We start from the raw sequence: 16493 nt of genomic DNA, 5'->3' as shown, positions 1-16493 counted from the left end.
AGCGTCAAAAAAGCAAACAGAATGTTGGGAATCATTAGGAAAAGGATAGATAATAAGACAGAAAATATCATATTGCCTCTATATAAATCCATGGTACACCCACATCTTGAATACTGCATGCAGATCTGGTTGCCTCATCTCAAAAAAGATATATTGGAATTGGAAAAGGTACAGAAAAGGGCAACAAAAATTATAGGAGTATGGAACAACTTCCATATGAGGAGAGATTAATAAGACTGGGACTTTTCATACTGGAAAAGAGACGAATAAGGGGGGATATGAATAGAGGTCTATAAAATCATGACTAGTATGGAGAAAGTAAATAAGGAAATGTTATTTACTCCTCATAACACAAGAAGTAGGGGTCACCAAATTAAATTAACAGGCAGCAAGTTTAAAACAAACAAAAGGAAGTATTTCTTCACACAATGTACAGTCAACCTGTGGAACTCTTTGCCAGAGGATGTTGTGAAGGCCAAGACTATAACAGGGTTCAAAAAAAGAACTAGATGCGTTCATGGAGGATAGGTCCATCAATGGCTATTACCCAGGATGGGCAGCTATGGTGTCCCTAGCCTCTGTTTGCCAGAAGCTGGGTATGGGTGACAGGGGATGGATCACTTGATGATTACCAGTTCTGTTCATTCCCTCTGAAGCACCTGGCATTGGCCACATCAGAAGACAGGATACTAGGCTAGATGGACCATTAGTCTGACACAGTATGGCCATTCTTATGGGGGGCGGGCTTAGATGCTTATTTCTTTTTTAGGGTCACACAGACCTTTACTAGTAAACCCTTTGCCAGGATTTCAGTAGGCTTTACCAGCAAAGAACAAGTTAAGACCAGAAACATTCCTTATGCTATCACCAGTTTGGGACTGCTGGTTCTTGACCACAGATTTTACATATGAAGATCATTTGTCCTCTCCGCTTGAATGTCTCGCTGTCTGCTTTATTCATCTCCCCTCCCAAACACTCATCTTCCCCCGTTCTGTCACTGTTGACAGCACCACTCCCCTCCTGGTCTCCGCCCAGTCACCCAGGCCACACCCAAATTCTGCTGCTTCCTCCTCTTCAATATCACCATGAGCTGCCTTTTACTTTCCATCCCCACAGCTGAATCTCTTCTGCAGGGCCTCATTACATCCTATCTTCCTCTTTGGCCTCCTTAACATCCATGCTGCCCTCGCTTCAGTCTATACAAAATGTTGCAACTAAAGTTGCAAAGATTTTCCTTGATAATCAATTTGATCAGGTCACTCCTTTCTTTGAATCCTTCTGCTGGCTCCTCACCTTCTCTTGCAGGAAATTCAAGCTTCTTGTCATTACTTTCAGACTTCTAGGGAACTCTGTCCGCTCCACTTATTTTCACTTGTCTCACTTTGTGTTGTTCACATCTACCCTCTACACTCATTTTCCTACCTTCAACCATCCACATGAAAATTTCTGCACTTTCTTCCTTGCTGCTTCATATGCAGTGCTCCCTTCCTGAGCCCATCTGCAAGGCTCCTACCCTGGCCACATTTACATCCCTTTTGAAGATCCACCTCTGCTGTGCTACCTACAGCGAATCTAGTTCACATGTATATTCACTTTTTAAAAAATTATATGTTGTTTATTCTTCCTGCTGACCTGTCTTCTTGTCTATCTGTCCTTAGACGGTGAGCTATTTAGAGCAGGAATTGTTCCTGCTGGTCTGTCTCAACAGTAAGGGGCCTAAATCCTGAATGAAGCCAAAGAAGAGAGAAAGCCAAGAAAAATCCCATAACATAAGACAGCTACAGCAATTAGACCTGTTAGTGAGACGATGCTATTGACATTTAATTCTATTAAGGTTCTTGTACTGTACCCATCACCACAGTATCAGAGCACCTGACAACATGAATAATCCCATGTTGCTCTGCAGACTAAGATACATCCCCAGGCAGGTGACAAGATCAGCACTTATTTGACTCAAAATGACAAGGACAGACATAATCAAAATAAGCAGAAGGCCCTGTATTTGGTTTTTTAAATGCATCTGAAATTAAAACTATGTATTTACACACACATACAAGCCATATAGGTGGAGTGATATCCCTGTGCTAAATGAATTCCTACTACTCCTGTCCCACCTGGCATTTACTCTAACAGCTTCCAACAATGGCTTTTCCCCCTTCATCTCAAAAACAACCTGCCAGAGAAATGTTTCCGCCTCTTTCTCCAGAAATGTGGAATTTCCCACCCAATGTCCAGAACAGGCAAAATTCAGCTGTGGATCAACAACAGCTCTTCTAGGCATGAAAATGCAAAAAATTTAAAGTCTTCTATTTCAAAACCCTGCAGGGTTAGAAATGAGAACTTTACTGGTCACGTTTTCAAGAGCGTTCTCCGATTAGATGTTCTCATTTTTCCCCAAAGTAGCGGGTGCTACCTACATACATTTGTAACAAAGTTTACATATTTATATATACACACCCACACACACCAGCCGTTTGGAAAGGGAGATGACCTGTGTTCTAACAGGACATTAGCACCCAATTAGTACTTGCTTTTAAGACTGGAAAGTTCCAACATAACACCCCTGATATTTTTAAATATTAAAGAAAAAAAACTTTTTTATCCCATTGAGTCCAGTACAGCTGGGCTCATAGGAACTCAACACTAGACTTCACAGGTGGAGGAACATGAAAAATATAGTCCCAATAAATTTTTTTTTTAAAACTCTAAAATATCCTGAAATTGTATTTGCTATGTGGCATAAACAGACTACATGATGGCATAGGACAGCATAAAGATTTTATCAACATGTGTTTGAGATGATCTACTTAACAAACCAATAGACTCATACATTCCAAGGCCAGAAGGATCATTGTGATCATCTCGTCTGACCCCCTGTATAACACAGGCCATCAAACGTCCCAAAATAACTCCTAGAGCAGATCTTTTAGAAAAACATCCAATCTCGATTTAAAAATTATCAGTGATGGGGAATGCACCACGACCTTTGGTGAATTGTTCCAACAGTTAATTACCCTCACTGTTAAAAATGTACACCTTATTTCCAGACGGAATTTGTCTAACTTCAACTTCCAGCCATTGGATTGTGTTATACCTTTCTCTGCCAGAATAAAGGGCCCATTATTAAATATTTCTTCCCCATGTCTATACTTAGAGGCTGTAATCAAGTTACCCCTTAACCGCATGAGTAATGAGACATCCCAAGCTCATGCTAATAAAACACTTGCACCACACCAGCATGTGTTCTCTCCCTCTCATTCATTATATATATTACACACACACAAATCTTATTTATTTTCTGAAGTCCTTACAATTCCTGGCCCTGTAGGGGCAATACCTTCAGGGCTACATACCGTTGCTGGAGAGGAGCGTGAAGTTAGTGACAGAGAGTGTCTAGTGTTTTCCATCCCCCCATGAATGAGATAGGCTCCCGAGCTGGAGAGGATCTGACTTCCCCCAATGTCCATAGTGATGCCCACCATGCTGTGAGAGGGAATGGCTGTAGGAGAGGATGCCACTGTAGTCACCTGTGCTCCACCTCCCTGCGGTTCGAAATAGGAAGCTGCGCTGCTGGGGGCATAAATCTGAGCTTCAGTGTTGTAGGAGTAGGCGGCTCGGCTGTCAAAGGAACAACGCGGTTAGGATGTGAAGTACACACGAACGGAGAGGAGCTTAAATATCTAATTTCACTCTCACACTGGGATCTTCAGTAAGTTTTTTTTAAAAGCCTTGACTCCATTGCAGACGGGATTTGCTCTACTGAAATTTAGTTCAGATATAGAAGTCAATTGACAACATGAATCTCTCTGATGACAGCCCTGAAGCAGGCCTCAAGCCAGAGCCCTTTGGAACGTTTGCTGTGTCAGAGGGGGAATGTTGGGCACAGCACGACTGGGCCCAAGAAGGAGCCTTCTGACAGCCTGGCTCTTCAGAAATGAGGGAAATTTTTCAAAAACACCCAAATGAGACTGAGGCCTAGTCAACACTGAAAAATGTTTGCTACCAACAAACCCTCAGTGCAGGCACAGTTTACATAAAGGCAAAAGAGGGCTTTTTCCGCTATCAATTCTAATAAGATAAACTGGCAAAATTGCATCTATACTGGGGCTTTTTCTGGGATAGAAATGTTGTTTTAAAAACACAAAAACAAAACTTCAAAACCCTAACGAACACTACTATCCTAGCAAAAATTGCTATCGTAGAACTGGCCTGATGCTCTGAAGTGCCTAAGTCCCTTTTGAAAATGCAACTGACGTTTTTAAGTCATTTAGGTCTTTTGAAAATTCTACCCTTTATAGCTCAAGAATCTGCGGTAAATAGAGCTGGTTGAAATTTTCTCATCAAAATATTTTTTTTCAGTAAATATGGCTTTTTGTCCCAAAGTAAAGCTTTCGCCCAAATTTTTCATTTTGGTTGAAATGTTTCAGTTTTTCATTGAAAAACTAGAAATTGATTTTTTTTTCCTCTTTTGGTTTTCCGTTGAAAAACTGAAATATTTTTACACAAAATTGCAGGAAAAGATTAGTTTTTTAAAAATTTCCTGTGACAAAAATTGGCTTTTTTGGGGGATAGGGTGGGGGGGGGGGACCATCTCTGATAATAAGTTTCAGGAATTGGCCAAGAAGTCTAGTGGAACTGCCAGTGCCAGAGAATCCAATCTCAAGTTTACCCCACGAATAGCCACCATGCTCAAGAGAAGGGCAAGATGGGTAAGAACCAATGTCATCTATACTCAGAGCAACATTGAGACCCAGGGTCTCTACTCTTACAAGTCTGTCCAGCAGGGCACCCTCGCATGACGTGGAACAAATACAAGGTAATGCAATATGAATGCGCTGCATGAAGATATTTCTTGGGCTAAGAGAGTTGTTTTGGCCCTTGTTACGGTCCAGCACCACAGAATAGGTAGCAACCCACAATTCCCAGGGGGAAGGACACAAAGAAGCTTTCAAGTGGAAAAGAGAAAACCCTAGAAAGAACCTTCCTTCCAATTAGCATGGTCTCTCATTTATGTGGAGTTTCCATTTTTAAAACCCCAGCTCCCTAACAGATACAAAAGGGTTTGGAGAAGGAATATAGGATCCGCTTACATAGGGCATGTCTACACTTATCGGTAGATCGGCACTGCTGCAATTGATGCAGCAAGTGTCGATTTAGCGGGTCTGGTGAAGACACGCTAAATCGATGAGAGAGCACTCTCCCATCAATGTGCGTACTCCGCCTCCCGAGAAGTGTAAGGGAAGTTGATGGGAGACGTTCTATCAACACAGCACAGGGGAGCCACCATGGTAAGTGGATCTAACAACGTCGACTTCAGTTACGTTATTCATGTAACTGAAGTGGAGTAAGTTAGATCGATTTAACGCAGTAGTGTAGACCAGCCCATAGAGTGAGCTCCATGTGGTTTAGGGTGGGATCTCCTCACACACACACAATGCCTCCAGCATCAAAGAAGCAGTATGGCAACTGCCACACCCATTAAACAGGGTAGTACGTGCTGCTTCTCCTCTTGCTCACTCTCCCCTTTATGGGAGCTACTGCCTGCAGCGGCACTAGAATGGAGCAAATCTTGTTATGGGGCAAATGTAAGGACTGACCCTGTACCAAGCTGCAAGGTGGGTGTATGAAGTGGAGAATAAGGCTTTTTGTGTACTCTCTCTCCACCTTTCAGGGCAGACACAATTGTGGTCTGTCTCTCAAAGAAAGCAAAATGAACTTTTACATCTGTCAGGCTGGCATTTATTGGCCCTAGTAACGTGAATGACAGAGACTCTTACATGGTTCCATTGGTGTAGACAGCCTCTCCTCCTTCCACATACTGGACCTGGGTTGGGTACACATGCTGCACAGTTTGCACCTGAAACACATGTGACAATGCTGGGTTTATAGATGAATTATTGACAAGCAGTAATGGATGACACTACACACACAAGCAATTAGCATTTAAAAGGGCACTCAAAGCTGTTTAAGAATGAATATTAACTTTTAACTTTCTATTTGTCCTATTTTTGAAATGTATTTTTTTAAAAGGCCTCATTTTTTAAAATTTGACATCAACATTCACACAACTAAAATACACACAGGCAATTCTTTGCACAAACAACACTGTTCTCATACCCATCCGTTCTGTACATGCAAACACACACTTTGTCAGCACAACTACTTGTTTGGGCCTACTATGTGAATGCAAGTCAGGATTGTTTTAAAAAACCATTGGCTCTAGACAGTAATCTTTACAGAAGAGTGCAATAATTATTTTTTAATATTTATAAAAATAATTTTAAAATAAATCTCTCCCTAGACTCTATAATTGAAACCTGATGCAAGACAGGTGCCTAGGAGAATTTGATTTTAAACCTTAAACAACCATGAGAGAGTCTCCTTTATCATCAATTTAAAATAAGGAATAATCACGTGAAAGGACAGAGGAAATGGCTCTCCCTGCCATCTCAAGTTCTCTGGTCAGACACTGTTCTAGAAAAAATCCACATTTTAATTGATTAAAGAGATAGCCTATATAGTTTCAAGCAGCCCATGCTGGACATGTGGGTAAGGGAAGGGCTGCAGGTTGTGTTTGCTTTCAAGTGACTGAATGGCAATAGCATTTGGTCCCCCACTCCATTGATATTACCTGCTGTGAGACCTGCTGAACTCTGGGAATGGAGATCTGCTGCATCTGTGCTCCTTTGGGAGAAGAGCTTGTTGTTTGAACCAAAATCCTCTGAAAAAATAAAAAAGAGAAATGTGCATTTAGATCCAGTGTTACAGTTGGACCCAGAACACCCCATTCTGGCTAGGCCATTTCCTGCAATACACATACTAGAGGATTTGCTCCAAATCCCCAAATACAGGCAGCAGCTCCACCATACTTTATGGCTACCCACACACACTCCCGCTCATTAAAGCCTCCACACATATTCCATTTAGTCTAAACTACAGTTAAATTGGGCATGGGCCCAAACCCAATACCCTAAACTTGGGGAGAGCTCAGATGTGGATCCAAATGGTTTGGCTGGGCCCATCTTTAAGTGAAACTTGGTTTAAGCAGCCACCCCAGGGAATAGCAGAAACTGGTTGCTTAGTAAAAGCAGGTCTTAAAACAAAAGGTCAGCCACAACTATTGTGGAAAATCTCTGCATCTTTCCCCATGCCTGCATTTCTCCTATGCAGGGAAAACTCTTCAGAAGCTGCTACTCCAGGCCACTACCCTTTTTCAAAGTTTACTTCTGCCATAATCCCTACAAGGAACAAAGCAAATACATTTATTGATCTCCATTCAGTGCCATGATGAGCACTAACCCCGTCTGAATTCTCTCTTTTCAGATGTAGAGCCAATAACATTAAATTGAAATGCCATTTTTAATTCTGGATCCTTGAAGCCATTATTGCATAATTTGCCATGTTCAAACAACCATCGTACACTAATGTCAAAGTTGATTTTCTTACTGCTTCCTTTAATTTTTTCTCTCTTGTTATTCACTTGCAGAATCTAGAAGTGGGTCTGCAAGTTTAAGTCTGTCTGGAGGAGATTGTCCAGGACAAATTGCTTCAATCACTTCTTCAAATTGCTCTTTTTGTGCTACATTAAAGGTGATGTTAGCATAAAAGAATTTGATAAGAAGTTGAAACCTTTAAGTCTTTGCCTTTCAGTTGTTCTTAATGGCATAATCACAGATTGACCTGTGACATATTTGGACTGTTGATGATGAACAGAAATTGCTTTAGAAAGAAACTAATGTTGAAGAGCTGCTGGAAGGCCTGGAAGAGGAATGTAAATTTTCAGTGTGGGTATCTTTCGATGACATTTGTGGCATCCAAAATCGATGTTCCAGGATCAAACTAAATATTCTGCTCCACCAGAGCAATATTCTGCTATTCCTTTAATAAGCAATGTTTCTTCAGGGTCAAATGGGCCACTAAATTAATCTGAATAAACCGATTTACTAGACTTTTTCAAGAGAAGCATGATTCTTTTCTATCTTGCTGCTGGACTTTTGTAGAAGTTTACATTTTACTTAAGAAGAGTCATCTGTTTTCATTACTTCACTCCACACAAACACTTGATTCATACAGAAGGGATCAGTAGATCATCTAGTCTGACCTGCTGCATATCATGGGCCATTACATTTCACCCAGTTACCCCTGTGTTGAGCCCAATAACGTGTGTTTGAATAAGGCATAACGTACATATGGCTAAAGTATACCTTCCAGAAAGGCATCCAGTCTTAATCTGAAGACATTAAGAAATGGAGAATCCACCACTTCCCTTGGTAACTTGTTCCAATGATTAATCACCTTCATCAATTTCTATCTTATTTATCGTTTGAATTTGTCTGGCTTCAGCTTTCAGCTATTGGTTCTTGTTCTACCCTTCTCTGCTAGACTGAAGAGCCCTTTAGCACCCCGTATTTTCTCCTGGTGAAGGCATTTATACACTAATCTTGTCACTTCATTCTTTTTGATAAACTAAAGAGACTGAACTCTGCGGTCTCTAAGACCTTTTCTCTAGCCCCCAAATAATTTTTGTGGCTCTTTTTTCCCATCCCCTCTCATTTTTCAAAATCCTTTTTAAAATATGGACAGCGAAAGTGTAAACAGTACTGGTCTCACCAATGCCATATACAGAGGTAAAATCGCCTCCCTACTCCAACTTACTATTCCCCTCTTAATTCACTGAAGGACCACATTAGCCCTTTTTGCCTCAGCATCACACTGGGAGCTCATGTTCAGTTGCTTGTCCACTATCACCCCTAAATCCTGTTCAGAGTCAGTGCTTTCTAGGATACAGTTCCCCATTCTACAGGTATGACCTGTATTCTGTGTTCCTTTGCCTTGGCTGTATTAAAACGCATTTTGTTCGAACGGGCCCACAAGCGATCCAGATGGCTCTGTATGACTGCCCTGTCCTCATCATGGTTTACTATTCCCCCAGTCTGTGTGTCATCCACAAATTTTATCAGCAGTGATTTTATATTTATTTCCACAACTGATGAAAATGTGGAAGAGTGTCGAGTCTAGTACCGATTCCTCTTTTTGATGATGATTCCCTATTGACAACTACTTTTGAGATCTGTCAGTTAGCCAGTTCTTAATCATTTTCATGTGTGCTTGATTGATATTCTACCGTGCTAATTTTTTAAATCAGAATTTTGTGTGACACTATGTCAATGCAATACAAACATTTATTATAATTTAGGCTTGAATAAAGACTGGGAGTGGATGTGTCATTACACAAAGTAAAACTATTTCCCCTTGTTTATTTCCCCTCCTACTGTCCTTGTAAACTGCTGGAAATGGCCCACCTTGATTATTACTTCAAAAGGTTTCTCCCCCTCATCCACTCCCTGCTTTCCTGCTGGTAAATAGCTCACCTGTCCTGATCACTCTCGTTACAGTGTGTATGGTAACCCCCATCGTTTCATGTTCTCTGTGTATATAAAATCTCCCCACTATATTTTCCACTGTATGCATCTGATGAAGTGAGCTGTAGCTCACGAAAGCTGATGCTCTAATAAATTTGCTAGTCTCTAAGGTGCCACAAGTCCTCCTTTTCTTTTTGCGGATACAGACTAACACGGCTGCTACTCTGAAATATATCTACACAGTTACCTTTATCAACCAAACCTGTAATCTCAAAGAATAAGGTCAGGTTTGCTTGACAGGAGCTATTTTCCATTAAATCATGTTGACAGCATTAATTATATTCCTACCCTTTAATCGTTAGAATGAGAAACAACCTTCTGGTGAAATCAACACTGAAGATCAAAAAATACAATGAACAGGCCAATTTTATAGCAGGACCACACTCTACTCTGCAAGTTGGGCAGAGCAATTTCAAGATTCTAGCAAACCAAGTGTCCAAGCAGTTCCAGCTCCATCCACTCCCCTCTTCAACATCCAATAATAGTTGATTCTACCCACTAGCTACACCTCTCTCTCCAATCAATCACTCCATCCTTCCATCTGTTCTGCATCCTTTCTGAACAGTTATATAAAAACTTTCTCATAGTTCCCTAAGAGGCATAAGTGGACCCTCAATTTTCTCATCACTTCCTTTTAATATTCTCAAATACAATTTTCATTCACAGATTGAAATTAGAACCTAATATTTCTAGTATCACAAAAACTTTCAAACATGTTACATGTATGTAAATGTGTCAAAGCAATACACACTCAAAAAGTGAACAAAACACCTCCAAAATCACCCCCTCCCTGCCAAAAAACCCCACTATGGTTTTTTTTTCTGATTTACACACAAATTCTGCTGATTTTGATACATCTTTCAACTCCAGGATATGCCTTTTTAAACAATGTGGTACAATTTGCATCTTTATTGCTTTTATTGACACATCAAATAATGACGTCAGGACACTGCAATGGAGCAAACACCAAATTGGCAGGAAAGCGTTTTCTTGGCAACACGGCTAAATTAAAATCCAAATCTCATGCCTTAAATCAAAGTGTGTTTTTATTACAAACATTTATATGGCATTTATCAATGTCATATCTAGGTAGGCTTCATCACCACTTACACACACACACACACACACACACATGCACTCTTCAGGTTGATTTTTTAACAAAATTCTTTGAGCCAAGAGTTAAAGCATATTCTTCATTAAAATTAGGTTTATTTTCCATGGAGACAGCACTCACAGCCGCGCAGCTGGAGGAACGTTACCTGCTGGGAGGCTGGCACTGGCTGCACTACTGGAGCTTGAGCAGATGCAGAAGTACGCAGTGCCACAGACGTCGCTGAATCTGATCCGCCCTCTGAATTCTGCATGCTCACTGCCAGAGAGAGCACAGAGGAGATCAGATAGAGAAGAGACAACTTTACTAATTTACAGCTCTCAAAGAAAAGTAATCAGAGTCCAAAAGAATAAAATCCCCGTAGAGGGTCTATGACCTGTCAGAGAAAGGTAACCACCACCCTACTTGGAGGATTCTTTTTAGTTTTGGTTCTAATATTACTGCTGTATTATATTGAGATAAATTTACACAATTGTTCCACAGAAAGAGAAGGAAAGGGAAGGAGCAGAAAATGTGTTTCTGAATATAAATATAACAAAAAATCGCATTGGGGAATTATTGTGTCATAGCAGACATGCAGCTGCTCCTCACTGGGACAGAAGCACACTCGAAGAACAAGAAATACAATCTCTTTCCAACCTGGGCTTAGCATATTTAGCTACCTCTAAGTGTTTAAATAAAGCAAAGTGCCAAACAACTTGATTCTATTCCCAGCAATGTAACCACGACACAGTGTGTTAGAGCACTAATTCTCAACCTTTCCAGACAACTGTACCCTCTCAGGAGTCTAATGTCTTGCATACCCCAAGTTTCACTTCACTTAAAAACTACTTGCTTACAAAAATCAGACAAACATACAGAAGTGACACCGCACACTATTACTGAAAAATGGCTGACTTTCTCATTTTTACCATATTATAAAATAAATCGATTGGAATATAAATATTCTACTTACATTTCAATGTATAGTATACAGAACAGTATAAACAAGTCATTGTCTATATGGAATTTTAGTTTGTACTGACTTCGCTAGTGCGTTTTATATCGCCTGTTGTAAAACTAGGCAAATCTCTAGATGAGTTGATGTACGCCCAGAAGAGCTCTGCACACCCTCAGAGGTACATGTACCCTTGGGTGAGAACCACTGTGTTACAGCCATGCCACGTTGGACAGTAATATCCCCAACTGCAATGGTGGGGATACTCTGACTAGAACAAATTTTGTATAAAAAAAAAATACAAAGTGCTCTTTTCTCTCTAAACTGAAAGCTTAAAATAAACAAATAAAAAACCCCACACTCACGCTCCCTTTCTGGTTTCTGATCAAACACAAAGATTTAGAAATTCCAAATCTTGAGGTTTTGTTTTTTCTCTCTTCTTCCCCTTTTGCCACTGAATGCAACAGAATGAAGACTTCTGGAGTCTCTTTACACACAAACACTCTTTTTCATTCTTTCCTTTTATTTAGATCTGTCTGTCTGACACTCACTTTTCAACACGTCCTCAACTTTGGAAAAAAAAAAAGTTTGAGGCAAAGGAAAAAAAATGAAAATGGAGGTAAAAATCCAAAACTCTGGATATTATTCATCTTATTGCACTCCATGACAAAGAGGAAAAAAGGAAAGCAGGGAGGGGGACACTGAATATTTAAAATAGTTGGAGAACTGAACAAGAGATGTTTCCATTTTGTGTGGTCAAAACAGAACAAACTTCAATATTTTTCAGAGTTATTTTTCCATTTTTCTAACCAGCTCTGATCCTGCGCAATCATGTTTTTTCTCTCTCTACTCCACCCAGCCCCAAACAGCTTGTGAGTCATTTTCTCTTCTATGTTCCTCCTGGACAGGGACAGGACAAGACAGGAGATACAGGAATAATATATTTTCAGCTCACTGCTCAAAACACAGCTAAAGAACCAAGAACCAAATACTGCAGAAACAAGAGAAAGCCAAGTCATATTCTGCATCATAGTTTATATCCTCTTCCTAGGCACCAAGTCATATATACCCTCCATTCTCCTTGGGAACAGTACACAGAATAGGTTTGCATACAACTAGGGTGACCTCGTGTCCGGTTTTTGACCGGAACACCGGTCGAAAAGGGACCCTGGTGGCTCCAGTCAGCACCACCGACTGGGCCGTTAAAAGTCCGGTCGTGTCCTGGGGCCCCGCACTGTGCCCTGGAAGCGATCAGCAGGTCTGGCTCCTGGGCAGGGGGGCCACAGGGCTCCATGTGCTGCCCCTGTCCCGAGAACCAGTTTGCACTCCCATTAGCCAGCTCCTGGTCAATGGGAGCTGGGGGAAGCTGGTGTCTGCGGGCGAGAGCCACACATGCCGCAGAGCCTCCTGCCCCTCCCTCTGTCCCCACCCCGCCTAGGAGCTGGACCTGCTGGCCGCTTCCGGGGCACAGCGTGGTGCCCCAGGACAGGCAAGCAGCCTGCCTTAGCCCCCCCGCTATGTTGCTGACTGGGAGCCACCCGAGGTAAGCCCGCACCCCAACCCTGAGCCCCAACCCCCTGCCCCAGCCCTGAGTGCCTCCAAACCTGGAGCCCCCTTGTGTACCCCAAACCCCTCATCCCTGGCCCCATCTCAGAGTCTGCACCCACAGCCCAGACCCCATACCCCCTCCTGTACCCCAACCCCCAGCCCTGAGCCCCTCAACCCAGAGCCCCCTCCTGCGCCCCAGAGCCCACACCCCCCAGCCGGAGCCCTCATCCCCTCCCGCACTCCAACTCCTTGCCCCAGCCCGGAGCCCCCTCCCACACCCTAAACCCCTCATTACTGGCCTTAGCCCAGAGCCCACACCCCCTTTTAGAGCCCTCACCCTCTCCTGCAACCCAACCCCCTGCCCCAGCCCAGTGAGAGTGAGTTAGGGTGGGGGAGAGCGAGCCACTGAGGGAGGGGGAGGGGGGCTCGGGTGTTTGGTTTTGTGCCAATAGGAAGTTGGCAATTCTACATACAACTCCATTATACCAAATATCTGCTGCTTTGCCTCACTGGCTGAATGTATTTTTGAAATGTATCTAAAAAAAAATTATTTATAAAAAGATTCCAGTTGCATCAGTACAATGTGACAAATTTATATATATAAAAGAATAATTCTCTCCCCGAAGTTAAGGAATAGCATCACATCTGTACTAGTCCTGGGGCCCACATTATTTGCAAGTAAACAGGTGGCCAGCACAAGACCTTTGGCGAAGAAGATAAATGTATACATTAATATAAACAGAGGAATAAATTGCCTCAAGGAGAAGAAAATCTCATTTGTGAGCTCCATTATAATGCAGTAGGATCACAAATGCACCTTTTTCTCATTTCCATTTTTCCTAAGGACTTTTCACAGTGCTGTATGAGACTACATCTCAAGCGTATAGTAGTATGTTGCTCCAATATCAAATTTCCCTCAATGAGCCTGATGCTTGCAAGGGATGCTCAGGACCTTGGCAGGGTCAGATCCTGAAGCACCTGGTCTATAAGATAGATTTATAAAGTGAAGCTACAGTTGTAAGAGGACCAGGTGAAAGTGGCACCATCTCAAATATCTGCTTCTCCCTGTGCCTTCAACTCACATGTACTCACCTTTACTGACAAGTTTTTCTCTTCCAGCGACCCTGAAAATGCTAAAGGGTTGAGAGCTGGATCTTATTTTCCTCACACTTGCATCATCAGCATTGTCAGATTTGTTACAACTGCAGACTCTTTACTACTGATGATGATGCCATAAACACAGAGAACCCAGCTGGATTTTCAGATCCCAAGTGAAGTCTGCAGCAGTGGCCATTAGAAAAGCCATTGATATGTAAAACTGAGCAAATGTGATTTGGAGCCCCAGAATGAAATTTTACATAGTGATTTTTTTTAATTGAGTGAAAACCTCCTTGGATAATTTCCACCTTCCTTCAAATGCTCCATGTTCCATGCTTCTTGGGAACGGAAGAGGCAAATATGTTTATGCCTTCTGCTAAGATTCACTTGTGCTGCTGACAAGCCTAGAACATAAACAGAACTCCTACACTCAGTGATGACTCCTACTCTCTGAAGAGCTGTACACAATGTTGCCCTGTATCTTGGGAAGACATTTGCACTCACGGGAGCTGACTGTTCCAGGGCAGGGGCAAGGAGCACAACATTGAGAGCCAAAGAGGAGATTTTCAGAGGTACAAATAGGAGTCAAGCACCCAATTTCCACTGAAAGTCAATAGAAGCTGGATAGGTAACTCCCATTTATGCCATTGAAAGCCCCCTCCCCACCACCCCGTCATTTAGAGCTAATGCTATGTCTACACTATAGATCCTCTACTGGCATAGGTTTGTTGGCATAACTTTGCTAGCCCAGCCTGCTAGTGTAGACGCAGCCTATACCAACAGAAGGAATTTATCTGTCAGTGTCGGAACACCATTTCCTAGTGTAGACAAAGCCTGAGCGTTAAAGGGAAGAGCCTTGTCTTAGGTGCACCACCCTGATTTATGTCAACAGTACAGCTGCTAACTTCTCACCTAGCACTTTGGAATTCTGCTCACTGCTATGAAACTGATGCCTGCTACAAGTTGTACAGGGACTCGCTTTATCTCTCTATCTGGTTTCTGACCTGTACTCAGCGCACCAATTCCATGGCATTCTGGATCAATTGCTCCTAATGCAGACTCAGTTGCTCAAATGTAAATTCTGCTACATGTCAATGATGCAAATTTTGCTACTACCCTTATTAGATTTGGCATAAAGAATAGAAAGATACACACAGCCAAGCCACATTGGCCATATGACCTTGATATCAGGAGGACACTGAAGTTAGCTATCAGCATAAAAGAGTAACAGAACTATTAAAAGCCGTCGATGGACCCTGGTAGCCAACTAATGAAGTGACACCTGTGCAATCCCATTTGTCTCAATAGATTTGTACAGGTGAAAATGATTTAACAACTGTAATTCCAATCAGTTGATGATGCATAAGGAGGAATAGAATCCAAAGCTGACTCTCTCAGCTGTGTTGGCTCTTGCATGGCTAAGAAGAGTAAAAAGAAGTCAATTATTTTTGTCAGTAAAGTCAGCAGACCAGATTATGAGCACTCACACGGGGCACAACTCTGTAGTAAGAAGGGACCTTTTAAAAAATATTCATTTTCAGATTAAGACAAGCTTTAAAACTCTGGTGATCCACCTGGTGATGCGACAATACCATGCTTGTGACATCAGAGTTCACCACTATGGAAGTGATCGGAAAGGTCTAAACTCCGGATTGCAACATCATTAAATGAATAAGGCAGATGCAGGAGGCTGCTGTACTCTGGAAACCTTCTGTTTACACACAGCTATCTTGGTATCCAGGCAAACAGCAGTGACAGGAAAGGAAATACAGAAAAAGCTAATAACTTCTGGGTTCTATTTCTGGTTCTACCACCAACTTGCTTTTTGACCTTGAGCAAGTCATTTCCCTTCTCCTATGTCTCAGCTTTTCCATTTGTAATGAAAAAACTGAAAATTAGTTTCCTATCTAAGGTGTTTCTAAGGTATCCACCTCAGAATGTTGACACTCAAAGGCATTAGAGAAAAACTAGTAATATTAAAAAACACTGAAAATTGCTGACACGGCAATTTCATACATTCCAATTTTTACTGTTTAATTCATAAACCACACTGCCTTAGTATGATTGGTCTTGTCGATTTTAATCCATCTTGTCCGGGCGTGCCTTAAAAAACTGGGAAAACAAAGATGAGTGTTTCAAAATACTTTCCACAGTCAGCGTTGCAGTGAGGAAAAAATAAAAGTAAAAATAGACTGCTCAGGAGTAAATACTACTTTCCTAGCTTTCCCCAGGCATGTCTATTTTAACTTTGTAACAAGGGAAACCCCACTCACTACCAATTCCCAGGCTTAAAAAACAAACAAACAGGTAAATTTAGCCCTGATCCTGCACTTGACTGTCTATGGGTGCACCCCAGCACCCACGCAGAACTCCACTG

The 16493-nt window shown here is 41.8% G+C and overlaps 1 protein-coding gene across 6 annotated transcripts in view; it reads right to left on the bottom strand.

The window, feature by feature from the left end:
• Nucleotides 1–16493, bottom strand: part of RFX2 (regulatory factor X2) — a 101367-nt gene that overhangs the window by 43688 nt on the left and 41186 nt on the right. For 5 of the 6 annotated variants that reach the window (XM_084614709.1, XM_084614714.1, XM_084614711.1 and 2 more), the window contains exons 2-5: nucleotides 10682–10791; nucleotides 6632–6721; nucleotides 5778–5857; nucleotides 3354–3618 (exon numbers count right to left, since the gene is read on the bottom strand). In XM_084614709.1, the coding sequence (XP_084470835.1) occupies nucleotides 3354–3618; nucleotides 5778–5857; nucleotides 6632–6721; nucleotides 10682–10786 (540 nt within the window). In that variant the 5' untranslated portion in view covers nucleotides 10787–10791. The remainder of the gene's footprint in view (nucleotides 1–3353; nucleotides 3619–5777; nucleotides 5858–6631; nucleotides 6722–10681; nucleotides 10792–16493) is intronic. The other variant, XM_084614713.1, reaches the window with a different exon arrangement.

Source organism: Lepidochelys olivacea (genome assembly GCF_965140295.1).
Source record: "Lepidochelys olivacea isolate rLepOli2 genome assembly, chromosome: 25".
NCBI classification, from domain to species: Eukaryota; Metazoa; Chordata; order Testudines; family Cheloniidae; genus Lepidochelys; species Lepidochelys olivacea.
This window is presented reverse-complemented; position numbering and strand designations above follow the sequence as displayed.